The 20,451-nt window shown below is 38.3% G+C and overlaps 1 protein-coding gene across 1 annotated transcript in view; it reads left to right on the top strand.

Annotated features, from left to right (window-relative positions):
• The window catches only part of CORIN (corin, serine peptidase), a 314,900-nt gene that overhangs the window by 129,770 nt on the left and 164,679 nt on the right, over window positions 1-20,451 (top strand). The window contains exon 5 of the mRNA XM_070372356.1: window positions 6,091-6,272. Coding sequence (XP_070228457.1) covers window positions 6,091-6,272 — 182 coding nt within the window. The remainder of the gene's footprint in view (window positions 1-6,090; window positions 6,273-20,451) is intronic.

The following is a 20,451-nucleotide window of genomic DNA, read 5'->3' as shown; positions in this document are numbered from 1 at the left end:
ATCTCCTTGCAGTCCAAGGGACTCTCAAGAGTCTTCTCCAACACCACAGTTCAAAAGCATCAACTCTTCAGCACTCAGCTTCTTTATAGTCCAACTCTCACATCCATACATGACCACTGGAAAAACCATAGCTAGATGACTGGATGGACCTTTGTTGGCAAAGTAGTGTCTCTGCTTTTTAATATACTGTCTAGGTTGGTCATTACCAGAGACAAATTTAGGAATTAAAAAAAAAAAGGTTGTATAAATCTCATCAGTGAATAGTACATCTAACTCAATAGCATGTCTCTTACCAAGTGATATATCAAAGAGAAATATTTTAGTTACCTATTGCTGCATAGCAGATTACCATAGACTTTGCAGCTTAAAACAGCACACATCTATTATCTAACAGATTCTGTAATTTGGAACCTGAGAGTACCTTAGGTCCTTTGTCTCAGGATGTGTCATATGGGTACAAGTCATGGTATTGGCCAGGGCTGGGGTCTTGTCTGACGGCTTGCCTAGGAAAGGATCCACTTCCAGGCTCCTGTGATTGTTGGAAGAATTTCAATTCCTTAAGGGTGGAGGGTCCCAGTTCCTGGCTGGCTATTGGCCAGAGGACAACCTCAGGTCCTTGCCAGTAAGCCCATCGGATATGGCAACTTGCTTCAACAGAACTAGTGAGGAAGAGAGTCTGCTAGCAAGATAGAAGTCACAGTCCTATGTACCCTAATGACGCAAGTGACATCCCATTACCTCCTACTGATTGTAAGTAGGTCACTAGCCAGCTCACATTCAAGGGGAGGGATTATACAGAGCATAAACAGTATGAGGTAGAGGTCACTGGGGGCCATCTTAAACTCAGCCTTTCACAAGAACTGCTCCTCCACCATGGGAAAAGAGTTTTAAATCCTGAGCTTTTCTGATACACTCAAAAGTTAGTTTATTTGTCAGAAGTAAAAAGTGACAATGAAATGCAGTGTGGGATCCTAAATGAAGATCTTGGTGATATTTGAATTGGGTCTTTACTTGAGGTAAAGATATTGTATGGTGTTAATTTCTTGGTTCAGATAATAGTACTGTAGTTGTGTAAGGTGTTTGCTTTGGGGGAGCCTGGATAAAGGCCATATGGAAACTTTCTGTGTTATTTTTAAAACTTTTCTGTAAGTCTCTAAAAGTAGTTTAAAGTAAAAAGTTAAATATTAGATAAAATTAGCTACAGGAATATGTTGTACAACATGGGGAATATAGCAAATATTTTATAGCTGTAAATCAAGCACCATGTGCTTAGTTGCTCAGTCATGTCCGACTCTTTGGGACCCCATGGACTGTAGCCCGCCAGGCTCCTCTGTCCATGGGGATTCTCCAGGGAAGAATACTGGAGTGCCCTCCTCCGGGGGGTCTTCCCAACACAAGGACTGAACCCAAGTCTCCTGCATTGCAGGCAGATTCTTTACCATCTGAGTCACCAGGGAAGCCCATAAATCAAATATAACCTTTAAAAGTTTTGAATCTCTATATTGTACACCTGTAACCTATATAATATTGTACATGAGCCATATTTCAAAAAAAACCTAAAAGTTAGAAAAAAGTGATTTATAAAACCTAAAAATCCTTTAGCTATTATATAAGCCTACAATGTGGCTATAGCTTATTCAATAATTTTAACTTTATGTCTTTATCAGAGCTATTTTTGTAAAAATCTGTAAATTTGTGGGTGGGGAAATGGGGAGATGTTGGTCAAAGGTACTATATATATATATATATATATATATATATATATATATATATATAAAAATTGTAAATACAGGAAATTTAGTAGATAAATTTGCTTAAAATTGTATAGGTAAAGTCTATAATTTTTTGTATTAACAGAGAGATAATTTGAGTAGTATTCCTAATGGAAATCCCCTAAAAACTTCATTATTAATATATAGTAGAAGTATTTATATTTGTATGTATTTGTTTCAACAAAATTACAGAGGTAAGAATTTTCTGCTTAAGCCTTAGTTGAAATGTTTTAAGGGGATTTTGCACAACATGAAATACCCTTCAAATGTCCATTTAAAATAATCACCTTTTCTAAAATAGTGTCCTGATAGCCAAATCTGACTCCTTCCCTGTTCTGAGCACTGTTTTCAGATGTCAGTCTGCTTGTTGCTTGGATATCAGCACTTATATTCCAAAATAGTGTGGTCTGTCTCAACACACTGTTCCATGTGATGAAAAGCAAAATGCTTCAACCCCTTGTAGGCACTTGAATTTCATGCAAAGCAAGAACAAATGGCTCCTCATTTTGCTCAGTGTTTGAAAGGGCTGCTAGTTATTAATACCCCATCACTATTTCACATGTCCTCATCTGGCAATTTAAAGCCTATGGGTCTTGGTTGGTTACACCTCTTAAGAGAGCTATTTGGAAACACTCTAGACATTTTTCTTAGGCCCTATTTTTAGAATGGAAGGCCTAATGGTATTTTAATGTCTCTATATATTCCCAGATCAAGTCTCGAGAAAAAAAAAAATATCTGTTACCTTTTGAAATTTAGCAAAGCTGGTGGGATTATCACCACTCCTCTGAGAAGTATTGTGTTATAAAGAGTGAATTTTGATTCACAGAATGTCAGTGGTAAAAGGACTATGAAAAATCAGCTCTTCCAAATCCCTCACTTTTCAAATGATGAAACTGAGTCTTGTATGAATGAACTGTTGGCCAAAGATCAGATAGTGAGGCGTGGGCAACATGAAAAGTTCAGAGGGGTAGCTTGTGATTTCCTGCAGAAAATAACTCAGATGAGGGTCAATGACAAGAAGTGAGCTTCTGAGTTATAGACTCAGCTTTAGAGTGAAAATGGTCTGCTGGACCCCTGTGTGAACCTTCATCGCCTTTACCATAGAAGGTTCTGAATGAAGATGTGGAGTGATCAAAGAATATGTGGGCTCAGAACTGAGGAAAGGTCCAAGAAACACCTGGGAGAGTTGGGCCCCAAGTGCTACTCAGCCTCACAGTGATCTTCCCCCCATGACAATGTGGGATGACTTTTCCCTCTGTAAGTGGCACCTGGAATTCCATCAGAGATTCCTTTGGTCCAGCAAGCAATCTTCTAATGATGCCAAAAACCTCTGGAGGGTGAAGTGTCCATCTATTATTATGTACTACTCTGTGTTATTTTCATCTCTTTTCTTCTTTGAAAGTCTCATTTCAATCAGCTCACTTGGGGAATGTAGCTTTGATGGTAGGAAGGGGAAAAATGTTTAGCAGCAAGTATGGTGTTGGAGAAGACTCTTGAGAGTCCCTTGGACTGCAAGGAGATCCAACCAGTCCATTCTGAAGGAGATCAGCCCTGGGATTTCTTTGGAAGGAATGATGCTAAAGCTGAAACTCCAGTACTTTGGCCACCTGATGCGAAGAGTTGACTCATTGGAAAAGATTCTGATGCTGGGAGGGATTGGGGGCAGGAGGAGAAGGGGACAACAGAGGATGAGATGGCTGGATGGCATCACTGACTCAATGGACGTGAGTCTGAGTGAACTCCGGGAGTTGGTGATGGACAGGGAGGCCTGGCGTGCTGCCATTCATGGGGTCGCAAAGAGTCTGAGTGACTGAACTGAACTGAACTGAACTGATACCTTCCCAGGTGGTGCTAATGGTAAAGAATCTGCCTGTCAAGCAGAAGACACAACTTTCATTCCTGAGTTGGGAAGATCCCCTGGAGGAGAAAATGGCAACCCACTCCAGTTTTCTTGCCTGTAGGATCCCATGGACAGAGAAGCCTGGTGGGCTACAGTCCTTGGGGTCACAAAGAGTTGGACATGACCAAGTGACTAAAACAATGATGGTCTGGTGGAGGGGGCTTTCCAGGTGGGGTGCTGGAGTGGGGTGGGCAGGATGGTGTCAGGACATTGAAACACAGGTCAGGGACTAGGAAGCAAAGGAAGAATGCTGAAACCAAACCAAGCTTGCTGTGTAGCTCTATTGTGGGCTCTTACACCTGGGAAAGAAAGAGAAAAGCCTTCACCCTGTCCTAGTGTTTCTTAGCCCCTTTGGCAAATACTGATTGATTGGAGATTAAGTAGAAGTTTGTAGAGTGATGGGAGAACCCAACCACTGTGTATATGGTTGGTTCACTGGGAAAGTGCATACCAGGTTTTGAATTAACCTTGAGTTATGCTTTTGGGACATACATTCCTAAAGTAAGGACTCATGTGTAATAGAGTAGTTAATAGTCCTTGAATCGGTTGGCTTGGGTTTGAATGCTGGCTGGGACACTCACTAACTCAGTGATCTTGGAAGAATCTCATATATTTTCTGTGCTTCAGTTTCTTTATTTGTAGAGTAGAGATGACAGTAATGGTATTGCTGGTGTAGTACTGTAGTGAGAAATGAGTTAATGTGTATATAGCACTTAGAGCCTAGCAAAGTAGAAGCAATTGCATGGGAATTCTGTGTTCCCCACACTCCTCAACCACGTTTCTCGGTTTTATTTGAGAAAATATGTAAGGTCTCTGGAATAAGATCTAGGAAAGAAAATCTTCTCAAAAATGTTATTTAAGCAGAATTTTCAGTTCTATGAATATCTAATTTATTTCCTGAATGGCAATCAGGTGTCTCCTTTCCACTGAGATACTTGCTTGGACTAATTCATATTTTATGTCTAAAGCTAATTCTTTCAAATGCAAAACTTCTTCTTACATCTTCACTAACAAATTTGGATACATGTTAATATAGTTATGTGAATATTAGGATTCTAAAATTTACTTAATTTTAAGACAAGTTTCTGAGAAGGACAAAAATGTTTGTATCTAAATGTAATTGTTGAGTACTCTTTTCCCACATTTTTATGTATAACAAGGTCTCACTCTCAAGATCCTTTCATAGACTTGATCCTTTCTGTTTTAACTCAGTGGCTGGCACATCCCTTTATGTTCCAGTGATCTATAGATGAATGAGTGGGGAATTATAAGTGTATTTGTTGGATCAAGGAGTTCTTAAAGCCAAATTATTAGGTCCTTATGTGAGAATAAATGATACGGGATGGTAGATAGGGCATGAGTTGAATGTTAAAAATCTGGATTCTCTTCCCACTTCATCTGTTACAAAGCTGTATGTCTCAGAATCTCCCTAGACTTCCCTCAAATGAAGGATTTGAATGAGGTGTTGATTAAGATTTCTTACAAATCTGATACTATATGATTCTGAAATTTCTTATTGACCCTGCATTTTTGAAGTGTGTGCTTTGCTTTGACTGACATATATATTTTCTTTCCTTGTTTTCATAAAAATCATTTGAGATGCCTTTGCCAGATGACCAGCTAGGGTGAGAGGTGCAACCCATAGCTGCAAAGTAGAAAAAGCTGCCTGGATCTGCAGGAGAACAAGTCCATGACCTTGACATTGTAGCGTCCCCATCCCCAGACACAGGAACTCGGATCCAGCAGTGTTTGATTGCATGTCAGATGAATAAAGACAAACTCCAAAGCATCATTACCTTACTGCTAGTGGACAATTGTTTGTGTTTTGCTATTTTGCAGAAGATAGCATAGAAATGAGAAGATAAATTACTGTACAAGGTTTCAGAGTTGCCATTTGTTTGTGTAATATTTTCTTTTCTAAGGAGACAGTGTAGGTTAAGGAACAGCTTTCTCTCTGTCTGCCTCTCAGAGATAATTTGAATTTCTCAGAGGTTTGATAAAGAAATGAGATTAACCTATTTTGTGATCTACTCTGCCTTTTCATTTTGGGGACATTCATTTTCATGTTAATTTTTTCCTTATGGCAGTAAGTAGAGTGGTTTTTTTTTTTTTGGTTGACAGGTTTACTTAACACAAGAAATCTCAAAAAAAAAATCATTTTGGATAAATCCTTCTACAAGAGAGAGTTAGATGATCTGTTATGGAACTAGTTTATTCCCTCTAGAATCATGACAGTGAGGTGGCTAAAATGCTTGTTACAGGGTTGAAGGTTGTTGTTGACAATTCAAATTGTTGATTATAGTAAATATAAATTAAGGTATTATTGTAGCATGGGTGGCTAACTTTTCTTTAGTTTAATTATTATTTTGAGAAACAGTCTGTAAAAACATTAATTTCCACCTTTCTCTTTTCTTCTAGTCATGGACTCCTGCCTTGTAGATCCTTCTGTGAGTCTGCAAAAGAGGGCTGTGAGTCAGTCCTGGGAATGGTGAATGCCTCCTGGCCCGATTTCCTCAAATGTTCACAGTTTAGAAACCAAAGTGAAAACAGCAATGTCAGCAGGATTTGCTTCTCACCACAGCAGGAAAACGAAAAGCAATGTAGGTGTCTGCATTTTGTTGCATTTTTTAAAGTTTTTATTGAAATTCATGCTAGGAAATACACAAATAACGCATTTAGTACAATAAATTTTAATAAAGTGACCAGACTCATGTAACCAGCACCCAGATCAAGAAATAGAATAGTAACAGCAACCCAGAAACCCAACCTTCCTACCAGTGATCTGACCCTCCCCAAAGAGACCTCTATACGGACTTCCATCACCTCAGGTAATTTTGCCAACTTCTGAACTTGATATCAGTGGTATCAATCGTACAGTATGCATGCCTTTTTTGTCTAACTCCATTTGCTCAACATTATGTTTTAGAGATTCACTGTACTTTCATCTTCTTGTAGTTCATTCATTCTCATTTTTTATGGTATTCTAATATATTTTATGGGCTTCCCTGGTGGCTCAGTGGTAAAAAATTCACCTGCCCATGCCTGCCAGTGCAGGAGATGCAAGTTCATCCCTGAGTTGGGAAGATCCCTGAGAGAAGGAAATGGCAAACCACTACTGTATGCTTGCCTAGGAAATTTCATGGACACAGGAGCCTGGTGGGCTAGTCCATGGGGTTGCAAACAGTCAGACATGACAGTGACTAAACAATAATATGTTTTATACCACAATATATTTTTCTACTCTGCTGTTGACAGACATATGAGGTGTTTCCAGCTACTGTGAATGGTGATGCTAGGACTATTCTTGTACATGTCTTTGATGGAACATGGCTATGTATTTGTTCAGCAAAACAGTTTTTTAAAGTGGTTATGGACATTATATTCCTCCTAGCTATGAAAGTTGCACTTGCTCCAAATTCTCCCCAAAACTTGGTATTGCCAATCATTTTCATTTGAGCGATTCTGATGGTAATGTTGTGGTATTTCTTTGTGGTTTTAAGTTACATTTTCCTAATGATTGGGGCTGAATTTTCAAGCTGTTTTGGTTATTTAAATATCCTTTTTTGTGAAGTGTCTGTCCGAGTATTTTGCCCATTTTTTGATTGGGTAGTCTGTCTGTCTGTTCCTAATTTGCATTGTATGCATTGTAAAGATCTCCCACTGGCTGGCTTACCTTTCCTTTCTTCTGTTAGTGTCTATTATGGAATAGAAAGTCTTAATTTTAATGGGTTAGTATTATTAATCTTTTCCAATCCTCAGTTTTCCAGATTCTCAGAGGCTGTGAAAGCCTCTTTCTAAATTACTAGGAGGGCCCTTTGGCTTCCACAACATGAGTTACAGTTGCCTGCAGTTTTGAGTTCTTTTTCTAGAATATTGGTGCTTAGCACTAAGTCATCCAATCCACTGTCCTTATAGTTACTTGCCAAATACTTGGTGTGTCACCCCATTGAGTGCATTCCTTTCTTTAGGTAGAGTATTCCAGTTCACTTCTGATAATGATTTTAGCAATTGGACCACCCCCTGATGCCAGGGAATGTCTGTCTCCACCTACCATCAATAATGGCAACTTCACACTTATGCCAGCAGTGAGTGATCCAGATCAATAACCCCATCAGACTGCCTGCTTTCTGGGACCACTCCTGCAACTGTCACAAGCTGGGTCTTTCAGAAGCAGTCACTGAGATGGAATTTGTTGTACAGGGTGTTTATTAGGTATCAGCACTTATGTAAAGGAGGAGAGAGAAGGCAGGATTAGGTGGAGGCAGAAGCTGAAATGTGATCCAGGCCCACTGAAGCTTTAGCTAAATCCTCGGGGAGTTCTGGGGCTCATATGGTCTCAGAGACTTGTTCCGTGTTGGGACAAGTCAGCCAGGTCTTTATACCCCCACCTGAAGCCACCACTGGATGTGATCCTTCTTGGGAAGGATGTGCCCTTGTTTAGGGCCGTTCTCTGTTGGCTGACAGTGGGGGAAGCAGATCCTCTCCTGAAGGGCAGGAGTGTAGAGTGGGAACAGACCACATTGATCCAGTAAGAACTGCACTGATTTTGCTCTCTGTTTATAAGACAGTGTCGGTAAGACTCCACCTCCCTCTCGTTTGTTTCCATTCTGAGAGTGCGTTTCTCTGGTGAGCCTTGCTGAGAAACCAAGGTGTTTCTTGCATTCTGCTCCTCCTTGGCAGTCCCAAGTTGTAATTTTTATTTTTTTTTGGTAGAGCAGAAAGATTGCTAGATTTCCACTTGGCTTTGCAGAGGTTTTCTACCTAACTCTTTGGCTTGTTCTTTACAGCAGAAGCCTTGAGGGGAAATCCTTCCACACAATAGGCCTGCCCTTCTCTGTGTCTCCTTCCCTGCTACATCCTCGGCGCCTTTATTTCCCACTCCTCTGGTAGCACCAAAACTCGAATTTTTGTCTGTCTACCTCTGTGGGATTACCAAAAAGTTCTACTGGCTTCTCTGCCTCTTTGCAGTGGCCCTCTGTCCAGATTCTCAGTTTCTAGTACTGTGCCAAGAATTGGCAAGTTCCAAGGGGTAAAAGCATCCATACATAGAATGTAGACTGTTTGTTCTACAGTTGTCTTCTCTCTGGATCTTAGCCACTCACCTCTTAATAGTCTCACCAGCTATCAGAGGCCTTTAAATGGATGTTTCTTGTGTTTCATCTGGCTTTTCCAGTTTTACTTGATGGGAGGGACATTAACCTGTCACAAGTTACTCATCCAAGCCTAAAGTAAGGGTTTGTTTATTTCTTTTTAACACAATGTACAGTAGAGGTCTACTACTAAATTAGGATTCCCTCCAAAAGGTTGTATATAGCAATAAACTACCAGAATGATGAGTGAGTGTACATGAAAAAGAAGCCCTTTTAATTCTTTTTCAGCTACATTTCTCCCATTTTAATAAGAACACTTTATTACTCATCATTTGGAAAAAGTAGCCTGTTGATATAGGATTTAAGAATCCACTGAGGTGAAAATAAAAAATCATCAGTGTTCCATAACATGATGGTCCTAAAGTATCAGTTTTTAAAATCAAAGTAATACCAATATTCTTTAATAGCTCTAGGTGAAATGCCACTTCACATGTGTTCCTCAAATATCAGAAGATAGTACAAATCTTTCCATCTTGGAAAAGATTGATGGTTTTGGAAAAGATCTGGGAAGATATATTTAAAAAAAACTTACATTTTAAGAGAATAGAAATGTCCTAAGTACACTCATCTGAGACCCTCTATTTGTCAACCTTTTTAGAATTCTTTATACTCTTTTTTTCCATGTAGAGTTAATTCTCTGAAAATGAGTCTGATAATCGGTGTTTGATGCAGTATTTTCCAGGAATTTAAAATAATTTTTCCATCTCATGCTTGATAGATAAGCGGTATGCTAGCCATCACAGGTATATTCATAGGGCATGTGCTAGGAAAAAACCACTGTTAGCTGTGATATTTATGCATGCATGAGAATATAATTTCTAGCGCACACACACATAGTTACTTAAAAATGTTCATATACTAAGAATATTGTATGCCAGGTAGAAAAGTATCAATTATATAATATTGCCTTAATCGTATAAGGGTTTATGTTGTAAGACCAGTTATGAATATAACTCATGAAAGTCTTTTTCTCATTTTTTCACTTATTTAGTAAATATTCATTGAGTATTCAGTTCTGAGCATTATTGCAGGTAATATGAAAAAATAAAAGGAATTACAGTAACGATAATGTTGGTTTATATCCACCTAGAGTGATGGTTCTCAACCAGAGATAATTTTGCGACCCCTCCACCTGGGAACATTGGCAATGTCTAGAGATAACTTGGTTGTCACAACTCTGGGGACAGAAAGAGTTGCTACTGGCATTTTGCAGGTAGAGACCCACTATACTGTAAAACATCCTGCAGGGTGTAGGGCAGCTACCCACACAAACTGTTTGGTCCCAAATGCCAGTAGTGCTCCTTTTGAGAGACTCTAGGTTAGGCGTGATGTTTTGCAAGGTACTTGGCTTCCCTGGTGGCTCAGACGGTAAAGCGGCTGCCTGCAATGCAGGAGACCCAGGTTCGATTCCTGGGTTGGGAAGATCCCCTGGAGAAGGAAATGGCAATCCACTCCAGCACTCTTGCCTGGAAAATCCCATGGATGGAGGAGCCTGCTGGCTCCAGTCCATGGGGTCGCAAAGAGTCGGACACGACTGAGTGACTTCACTCACTTTCTAGTAATAATAATAATACTTCTCATACTCCTGACCTTTAAGGAGTAATATTTAATACTTTAAGGAGTGTTAAGCCTAATTTGGTAGATCTATATATAAGAATGTGAGAAACAATGTAAAAAGAACATTAGTAACTCCATATAACATGCTGACAGACAGAAACTGTAGAAGAACACAAGTTAAATGTCAATGGAATAGAAGTGGAGTCAATGATATAAAGGAGTTCTGAATGTTTGAAAAATGAAGGGTCTCACTTGACACAGAGGAAGCAAGGGGGTGTCCTGGGTAGGCATTCAGCACTGCGGACCTGTATTGGGTGTCAGGTGTCTATTTAGCCCATGAAACAAATGATGATTAAAAGTTGACTCCCATCTTAGTTTTCTCCTTCCAACTCGTCAAGTCATTTGCCCAAGAAAACAGCAGCCTCGCTTTTACCTTGTGAACCCCATTCTCCTTTCCAAAGTGCTTTCACAGCTGTTAGCTCACTTTGCTTCCAGAGTAAATCTCTGAGGTATTATCATCTTCATTTTATAAATTAGGAAACTGAGGTTCAGGAAGATTATCCCAAGATTATTTTAAATCAGCCCCCCAGTTCTGTTTTCATCCCGGGACCGTCCTGGGATTTGATTATTAATCTTTTAATGCTCCCCTCTGTTACAGCCTCCTTCTCACAAGAGCTTTCAAATGCCTTTTTAGACTGAGCTGAGCCAAAACTCACAACCTGTAACAGCTGCTTTTCCCAATGCACAGCTCTGTAAATTTAACTCATCTTGTCATAGCATCTTTTCAATCAGTCATAACTCTGAAGATATTTTGTTCTCATATGGAAGGATACTCAGTTGTCTTACCCTTTCTATCTTATACCAATGCCTGGTCCCGTAAAGTAAATAATGTGCTAACGTGATAATGCTGTGGAAACTATTCTCAGAGGTTTTTAAAATAAACATTAGTGTGTGTTTCCATAGTTGACTTGTGAGAACTCAGAGGGCTAAAGGTCAAGGTCCATCAATCATTCTGAGCTTTCTGACTAGTCCTTTACTCTACCTTGTCTGAAATTGTGTATGGAAAGTAGTTTAGAAATAGATCTCTGGTGCCATGAAAGAACTTCAGCTATTTATTCTTTCATTTTCCTCTTCCTTTTCCGAATATCTTATTTGCTTTCTTAGCTTTGGTTGTTGAGATAAACCACTTCAGTATGTTAGCCCCAGTACATTGTTGTCTCAAGATCTTAGTAAAACATAATACCCCTTTCTCATTTTGTGTTGTGAATTCACTTGGGAAAATTACTTTAATGTAGTGTCAATATTTTGCCAGAGGCAGATGAGTAGAGTTACCAAAATTAGCCACACACTTTTCATTACAATGAATAGTCAAATATAATGAGATTTGCCTAGAACCTCAAATTTTGTAACATTTATAATTTTAAATTATTGACAGCTTAAGTTGTAAAAGCATTTTCTTTCTTTGATATATAGTTGCTTCTTTTAAGGGCCCCAAACCTAAATCTGAAGACTTGTTTTCAAGCCCTAGTTGTTTTATTTAATAACTGGGTGGTCTTGAAGCAAGTTTCATAAACCCTTTTTATTTCTCTTTCCTCAATTTTATTTTACAGTAGGAATAATACCTGGGTGGTAGAATGGTTTTATGGACTAAATAAAATACTGTATTTGAAAACATTTTGGGAATCCATAACGCACTATGAAAATGTAAACGCTTCAGTATAACAGACATTTAGAAGCTACATGTTCTATGGACCATGTAGTCAGTGAGGAACTGGGAAGGAAAGACAGAATGCAGAATTTTTAAAAAAGCTTATTTATTTGGCTGCATCAGGTCTTAGTTGCCCCTCATGGGATCTCTTTAGTTGCAGCATGTGAGATCTAGTTCCCTGACCAGAGATCCCACCCAGGCCCCCTGCACTGGGAGCATGTAATCTTAGCCACTGGACCAGGGAAATGCTGGCATGCAGACTTTTTAAAGTGCTCATAAGCCCATGGAGAGCTAGACAGATGAGTACAAAGGCAGAGCCTAAGACAAGGATCTGAGCACAAATCGTATGTTTGGGAGAAGTGTGGACCAGTGGAGGAGTGGGAAGGTGGTTCAAGGGATGGAAGGTGGCCAGTAAAGGTAAATTATGAATTCAGCTACCATTGTGGTCAACTGGGGCTTAATGTCATGGTAAAATCTGGGAAGTAGTGTATGATTTGTACAATATGGCTCCAAATTACCCCACTAGAGGGATGAGGAACTGAGGGATACCCTTCCTTCCTTTAGCCTTTGAAGCTGATAAGGATCTACTACAGCCTATAAGTACTATGTCCTGTAAGAGCAGAGACATGGGATTGTGGAGGAGGAAGTCCGAAACCTGGCTGCACCCCACAGAGGAAGGCCTTTGTCTCTGGTTATTTCTCCTTCATCTGTGGCACTCTCTTTGCCTTTGTTTCTAGAACACTGCTCTGTTTTGGTCTGCTTCCCATACTCTGGCCACACATCAGTCTCTCTCCTCCTCTCCTGGCTCCTGAAATATTGATATTCCACAGAACTCTGGTCTCAACCCTCTTTTCTCAATAGTCTGTTCATTTTGTCTAGGAAACCTCATAGTTGCTCATAGCCACATAAGTACTAATGACTCTTAAATCTGTACTTCATCCCTAATCTTATTCCACTCCCTCAGGCCTCCAACCTGTATTCCGAAGTCCTTGCTCCAACCTCTCAAGCAAAGCTACTTTCCCCTAGATCTTCAGGAATTGTCATCCATGTTGCTGAATTCTATGGGAAGTTCTCAGTCTTCCCCTGACTTGACCTCCTCCAACTTTTGCCACCTTTAATCACTCTCTTCATCCAAGATAAACCCTCTAGGCTTCCAGGGAGGTTTTCTTTCTACTTTTGGACTGTGTGCGTATTCAGTTGCATCTGACTCCTTGTGACCCTCATGGACCGTAGGCCACCAGGATCCTCTGTCCATAGGATTTTCCAGGCAAGAATATTGGAGTAGATTGCCATTTCCTCCTGCCAGGGATCTTCCCGACCCAGAGTTCAAACTTGTGTTTCCTGCAAGTCTCCTACAGTGTAGGCAGATTCTTTATGTCTGAGCCACCAACAGAATTTCTTTCTACTCTGGCCACCTATTTTCAGCCTCCTTTGATATTTTCTCCTCATTTCTCTCACCTCTAAACACTAGAGTGCCCCAGGGCTCATTTCTTGGACCACTCCTCTTTTTGATGATCTAATTCAGGCTCATGGCTTGAAATACCACCAGACACTGACATCTACCAGCATGGATCTCAAACCCGCACATCCTCTAAACTCTGGGCTTGCATGTATATGTATGCTTGTGCTATATACTCACACCACACACACACACACTGCTTTCAGCTTTCTAGTTATTTCTACTTGAGTGTCTGCAAAATGTGTTAAGCATAGTAGGTCCTACATACTACCCTGATCTAGTATTGACCCCACCCCTGCTCTCCTTCAAACCCTCCTCATGTTAGTAACAACTTCATTCTTCTAGTTGTTTCAGCCAAAAGCCTTGTACCATCCTTGACTTTTCTCTTTCTCTTCCATACCATATCTGATCTTTCAGAAATCTTACTGTCTCTACTCTCAAAATGTACACATAATCCAACCAGTGTTCACTATCTTCATGACAACCCCTGGCTCTGGTCATTTCAGTTCCTGCTTGGATTATCCTTCCACCTCCTTATTAGCATCCTTGCTTGCCCCAGCAGGTTGTTCTCCATACGGAAGCAAAAGGGATCATTTAAACATTTACATCTCTCCTGTCCAAGTTTTCCCATCTCCCTCAATTATAAAAGCCACTATCCCTACAACCTTCAGGGCACTCCATCAGTATCATTGCCTCTCATGACTCCAGGGGGGCACCAGTCACACAGAATTCAAGGTAAACAGTGCCTGCTAGAGTTGTACAACACAAACATCCTGCCCTTCATTATCTGGCCCATATCATCTCTCTGATTTTTCTCTGAATACTTGCCTTTTTGCTCTTAAGGTTCCAACTCCTCTGCCTGCAATGCTCTTCTCCTAGAGATATCTTCTCAGTTCTTTAAAGCATCTGTCTGTAGGGCTGTAACATAGAACATGTTAGGGAGGGTGATCACAGATAAGGGAAGGAAGAGAAGCCATAGGAATAACAGCTATTGTTACTGTTGTGGTTATTAGGGCAGTGATAGAGATAAAGACTTGGAAGAACTCTTAATAAACTACACAATCAACTTGTCCAGTACTTGAATTTCGTTTGGCTGTGAATTGAAACTTGAAGGTTTTAAAAATCATTTGAAGTCCCTAACAATCTCTTTCCATCTATGAACCATGAGGAATGCTCAGCTTGTGGATTTCCTCTGTTTTCTGTGAAAGCCAGTCTTGTTTTGACTTCCCTCCTTCCCATGCCAGCTAAAGAAGCAGTGCCAAATAAAACAGATTTCTTGTTGAGCCTAAGTACTAGCTCTTCTCTTTGGGTTCAGTAATTCTTATTTATAGATCATTTGAGATTAGGTGTCTATTCTCTGCCAGATATTGCTTTGCTTGAGATGGCACAGTGGTTCCTAAAACAGAAATAGAGAGATGTCCTTTCCTCACCTGCTTTCATTCATTCTTCTTCTATTTTCGAGTTAATAGCATGGCTTGGAAGTTGGTAACTCAGAAACCCAATATCATGGGTTGATCTCTGTGCATCTTACAGAATATTATTTTGTTCAGTGGCTGGAGACCAAGGGCATCCACTTTTTGTTCAGTATTGCCTCTTGCTATCAGAAATCCACATTTGTGGTCTTACAGATGATAATAAAATACAGAAATGTTTATCAACAAAGCAAAAGTTTGATTTTTTTGATATATGTAATTATAAATTCATAGCGCTAAGCCTATTTTATTTTGGTCAATATTTGGTCTGACCACTCTAACAAGAATGCTGGTAATTCACATGTGAACAATTCAAAGCCTGATCTATTTTAATTCTATCTCCAGCTTTATATCTCTATGTTGATCAATTTAATCACAGCAGATACATCTTTATAGAACCAGGTAGCTGAATAAAATTGCTGGTTGGTTTTTTTTTTTTCCACACAATAAAAATATTAGCTTAGTTCTGTTTCATATTTCTGTCTAAAAATTCCCAAGACTGGATACTACCTCAGTCCTTTTGATGGACATAACTCCTTACACTCAGTCAGTTATCCTTGAAATTGAGCTCCAGGAACGTGGCAATTTCCTGATAATTCAGACTTCCTAGAGTTTGAACTCTACACTCTGGGCCACCCACTGAAACTAACGCGTGATTCAGAATCATCTCATCAAAGTCTGAATCTCTCCTGAAATTGCGACTTCATTATGCCAAATAGCATCACGATCTTCATAACTTCAATTCCATTGAGCTCAGCAGTTGGGAAGCAATTGCCATCTCCATTTCATCCACTCAATCCATATGTTTATTTGGTGTCTAAACCTCTGTGCACATTTAAACAAAATGAGCTAAATCCATATTGAGGAGGCTGTGAATGTAACATAGTATTCAGAGGTATGGTCTTCCAAATATTTTTGCTTGTGGGACCCTAAAAGGATTTTGAAAAATTATATATCCCTTTCACGATTTTAAGTTAATATTTAAAAACTTTAAATCATGAATGTAAGCAGTTGACAGAATACAATCTAAAGGATATTATAATAATCGACATTTTAAAAATGAAACTGTTATATTACTCTTTTAAATGTGTTCAGTGGAATTTAAATACCATAGTGACTTGGCACTCACAGCCATTCAAAATTTGCAAGCTCTTCTTTTAATATTGGACAGATATTACATAGCTTCTCTTTTCACACTTCTATTTCCCTTTGCTCACAGAATTTCATTCTGGTGTATTCTTTTTAATGCTTATAATTATTTTTATCACCCTAGAAAAAAGCCACATATGAGAATGGAAATTATTACTTACAAAAAACTTCTCTCATTTATGAGACTGAGTGTTAGCATTTTGATTAACTTTCTGTAGTAATTGTGACTTAAGTCTACTATGTATAAATAATTACTAAGCTTAAATGTGACTTTTGTTGGAAATTCATCTCTCATTGTGTTAGATGGGATGATTTCTTTTAAAACTGGTTTGTGTAGAATGGAACAGGGTTTGGCATCAATTCCATTTGTACTTTTTTTGTCTTCTGGATTGTAATGACTTGAAGACTTATTCATATAATTGCTCCTGCTGCTGCTAAGTTGCTTCAGTCATGTCTGACTCTGTGCGACCCCATAGATGGCAGCCCACCAGGCTCCCCCGTCCCTGGGATTCTCCAGGCAAGAACATTGGAATGGGTCGCCATTTCCTTCTCCAATGCATGAAAGTGAAAAATGAAAGTGAAGTTGCTCAGTCATGTCCGACTCTTAGCGACCCCATGGACTGCAACCTAACAGGCTCCTGCGTCCATGGGATTTTCCAGGCAAGAGTACTGGAGTGGGGTGCCATCGCCTTCTCCGATTCATATAATTAAGTACATGGAAATAAAAGGAGTTTACCATAATAATGGTCCTCAATTATTTGAGCAACTTTCCAGGTTAATATCAAAAGTCACATAGTAATAATCTACCATTAAAATTATTAGAGTCTTGGTTTGATTCTTCTCCTATTTTTGAAAGTAAAAATTGGAAAGCACCTTACTTGCCCATGAATTTATTATCCTGTCATTAGAGTCTTCATGGTCTCAATTTCTGATAATTTTACCAGGATTTATCAAACATCTATTTATTTTATTTATCTAACATCTTTCAGTTAGATCACTTTGTTTAAATCCATATACTGATAAAGAATTGGGAAACTGAAATATTGTTAATTTCAATTTATCTTTGATAATACAAAAATTTTGATGAAAAGCTTTATATGCTATCACATGCATTAAATATATACATCAAAACTTTGAAGCTGTTTATTTGGTTTATTCAATTGACATAGAATTTACCTAATTGGTAAAACCAAACTTCACTGTCAAACTAATTGGCCAAATTAGAGTGACTTTCTGACAGAAATAAGCTGATTTTTAGTTTATATTAGTGTGTTAGTATGTGTCCCTGTGTAAAGTATCTTACTTAACTTCTTAATTTACACAATAAAATTCAGTTTTTTCTCGTGTACAATTCTGTGAATTTTAACACATGCATAGATTCTTATAACCATTAACACATCAGGATGCACAATAGTTCTATTACCAAAATGTGTACTCATGTTATTCTTTGTGATCAAACCCACATTCCAACCCCATTGATCTGCTCTTCAGACTTTGTCATACCTTTCCAGGATGTCATGTAAATAGAATTACAGTATCTTTTGAGACTAAACTTCTTTCACTTACAGTGATACCTTTAAGATTAATTCATGTTGTTACTTGTATCCACTATTAGTATTATTTTTACTATTAGTATTTGATTTCTATGTATGATGACTTACTTGTTGTAGGACATTTATTTTTAATGCATGCCTGTACCCCAAGCTCAAGCAAGTTTTCCCAAACCTCATCCTGCGTGGCCCCCATGACTCAGTGCCCCTGATTTGGCATGTCCTCTTAGCTGCCTCTTCTGCAAGATTCCCAGCTACGGCCTAAAGGATATTTTTTATTTCCAACTTTTAGTGATTATGAGTATTATTGCCAGCCATTTACTTAAATTTTTTTAAGCAAATTCCTCCAGGATAAACACCTAGATTGGTAAGCGCTTTATTCTATAGGAATTGCCAAACTGTTTTCTAGACTGGCTGTTTTGTTTTGCTTTCTCGCCAATAATGTATGTGAATTCCAGTTGTTCCATAATCTCACCGGTGCTTGGTATTGTCCGGTTGATTTGTATTGCTTTTGTGTTAGCTATTCTAACAGGTATGGAAAGGTATCTCATTGTGGTTTTAATTTGCATTTATTTGTTGACTAGTGAATGAGCATCTTTAACATGCTGATTTCCCATTGGTACATCTTCTTTGGTGAAGTGCCCATTCATTTCCTTTGCTCATTTTTTTCCCCCTTGGGTTGTATTTCTTATTGTTGAGTTTTGAGAGTTCTTTGTATATTCTCGGTGGCAAATCTTTTATTGATTATGTGATTTGGAAATATTTTCTCCCAGCCTACACCTGTCTTTTCATTCTCTTCACATTGTCTTTCACTGAGCAGACATTTTTATTTCAATGAAGTCTAATTTATCAATCTTTTTTTGTATGTTACATGCTTTTGTATCAAAGAACTCTTTGCCTTACATATGTGCATGAAGATTTTCTCTTATAATTTCTCCTGAGACTTTTATACTTTTTGTTTTATTTTGAAATATGGTGAGTTAAATTTTGCATGAAGTGTGAAGTACAGGTCAAGTGGTATTTTCTTTTTGCAAATTGATATCCAATTTTTCTAGGATCACTTGTTGAAAAGACTATCCTTTCCTCATTAAAGTGCTTTTGTACCTTTGTTATGTTAATTTACCATATTCATGTGGGTCTGTTTCTTGATTCTACTCTGTTCCATTCTGTATCTATCCAAAACCATGCTATCTTAATTATTATAGCTTTATCATAAGTGTTAATATCTTGGTGGTGTGAATTTTTCAACTGTGTTCTTATTCAAAATTTATTTTTAAGTTCTAGTGTCTTGCCTTTCTGTATAAATTTTAGAATCAGCTTGTCAAAAAATCCTGCAGTGATTTGATTGGAATTGTGTTAAAGCTATTAATCAGTTTAGAAAGATGTCAATTTGATATCTTAATCATATTGAATCTTTTAAACCATAACCTTGGTTTATCTTACCATTTATTAGGTCTTCCTTGACTCTGATATCAACATTTTCGTTATATAGATTTTGCACATATTTCTTTGGATTCTTTTAGAGCTGTTGTAAAAAGTATTGTTTTTATGATATTGGTCTATTTTTCATTGTTTGTTATGGTAAACAGAATTATAAGATAATCTCCATTCCCCTGGAGTATGCTCACTGTACCTGTATAATTTCCCTACTTTTGAATGTGGACATGAATTGTGTATATGATATGATAGTCACTTCTGTTATATGTCCCAGCCAACTTTGAGAAAGGTGGAGTATGAATGGAAGGGCTGACATAATCATTTAACCCTTAAACTCTATTCTTGGTTCCTGATCGTTTTTATTATGAAAGATACTGAATTTTATCAAATGCTCTTTTCTGAGTCTGTTATTTTGATCATTTGATTTTTCTTTAGTTTGGTAATCAGATGATTACATTTAAAAAATTTTTTGGATGTTGAATAGCATTGCTTCTGAGGATAAACCCCACTTGGTTGATTATTTTGTGCCTAAAGATGATTTTCCTTGAATTTATTCTATCAGGTTGACGGAAAAGCTCATTCATTCCGAACGAACTTTTTGGCCAACCCAATATTAGGGGGCTTTGGACACGACTGAAGTGACTTAGCAACAGCAGCAGCAGCAGCTGTGATTCTAAAGTCTAAATTTATATCTTTCACTAAATTTAGGAAGTTATAGTCATTTATTTTTCAATTTTCTGAATAAATGTTTCTCATTTCCTTCTTGAATTTTAATGACATCAATGTTAGATCTTTTTATAGTACCCAACTGGTCCCTAAACTTATGTTCATTTTTTTTTTTTCCAGTCATTCTTCTCTCTCATGCAGGTTGGATAATCTTTTAATCTATGTTCAAGTTCATTGGCTCTTTCCATTGTCATCTCAGTTCTGCCATTCTGTGGCTCTTAAAAAGAAAGGAACTTAGTTACCATATTTTTTAGTTCGAAAATTTCTACTTGATTCTTTCTTGAAGTTGTTATTTCTCTACTGAGAACTTCTGTCCTTCCACTCATTTCAAACCTGTTGACCATTACTTCATGGAGCATGTGTATAATAGCTAATTTAAAGGCTTCATCAAATAATTCCAACATCTACGTCATCTGAGGGTTCAGTTCAGTTCAGTTCAGTCGCTCAGTCGTGTCCGACTCTTTGTGACCCCATGATTCACAGCATGCCAGGCCTCCCTGTCCATCACCAACTCCCGGAGTTCACTCAGACTCATGTCCATCGAGTCGGTGATGCCACCCAGCCATCTCAT

The sequence above is a fragment of the Bos mutus genome, chromosome 6 (assembly GCF_027580195.1).
Source record: "Bos mutus isolate GX-2022 chromosome 6, NWIPB_WYAK_1.1, whole genome shotgun sequence".
Lineage (NCBI taxonomy): Eukaryota > Metazoa > Chordata > Mammalia > Artiodactyla > Bovidae > Bos > Bos mutus.
The sequence above is the reverse complement of the archived record's forward strand: the minus strand, read 5'-3'. Positions and strand labels throughout refer to the sequence as shown.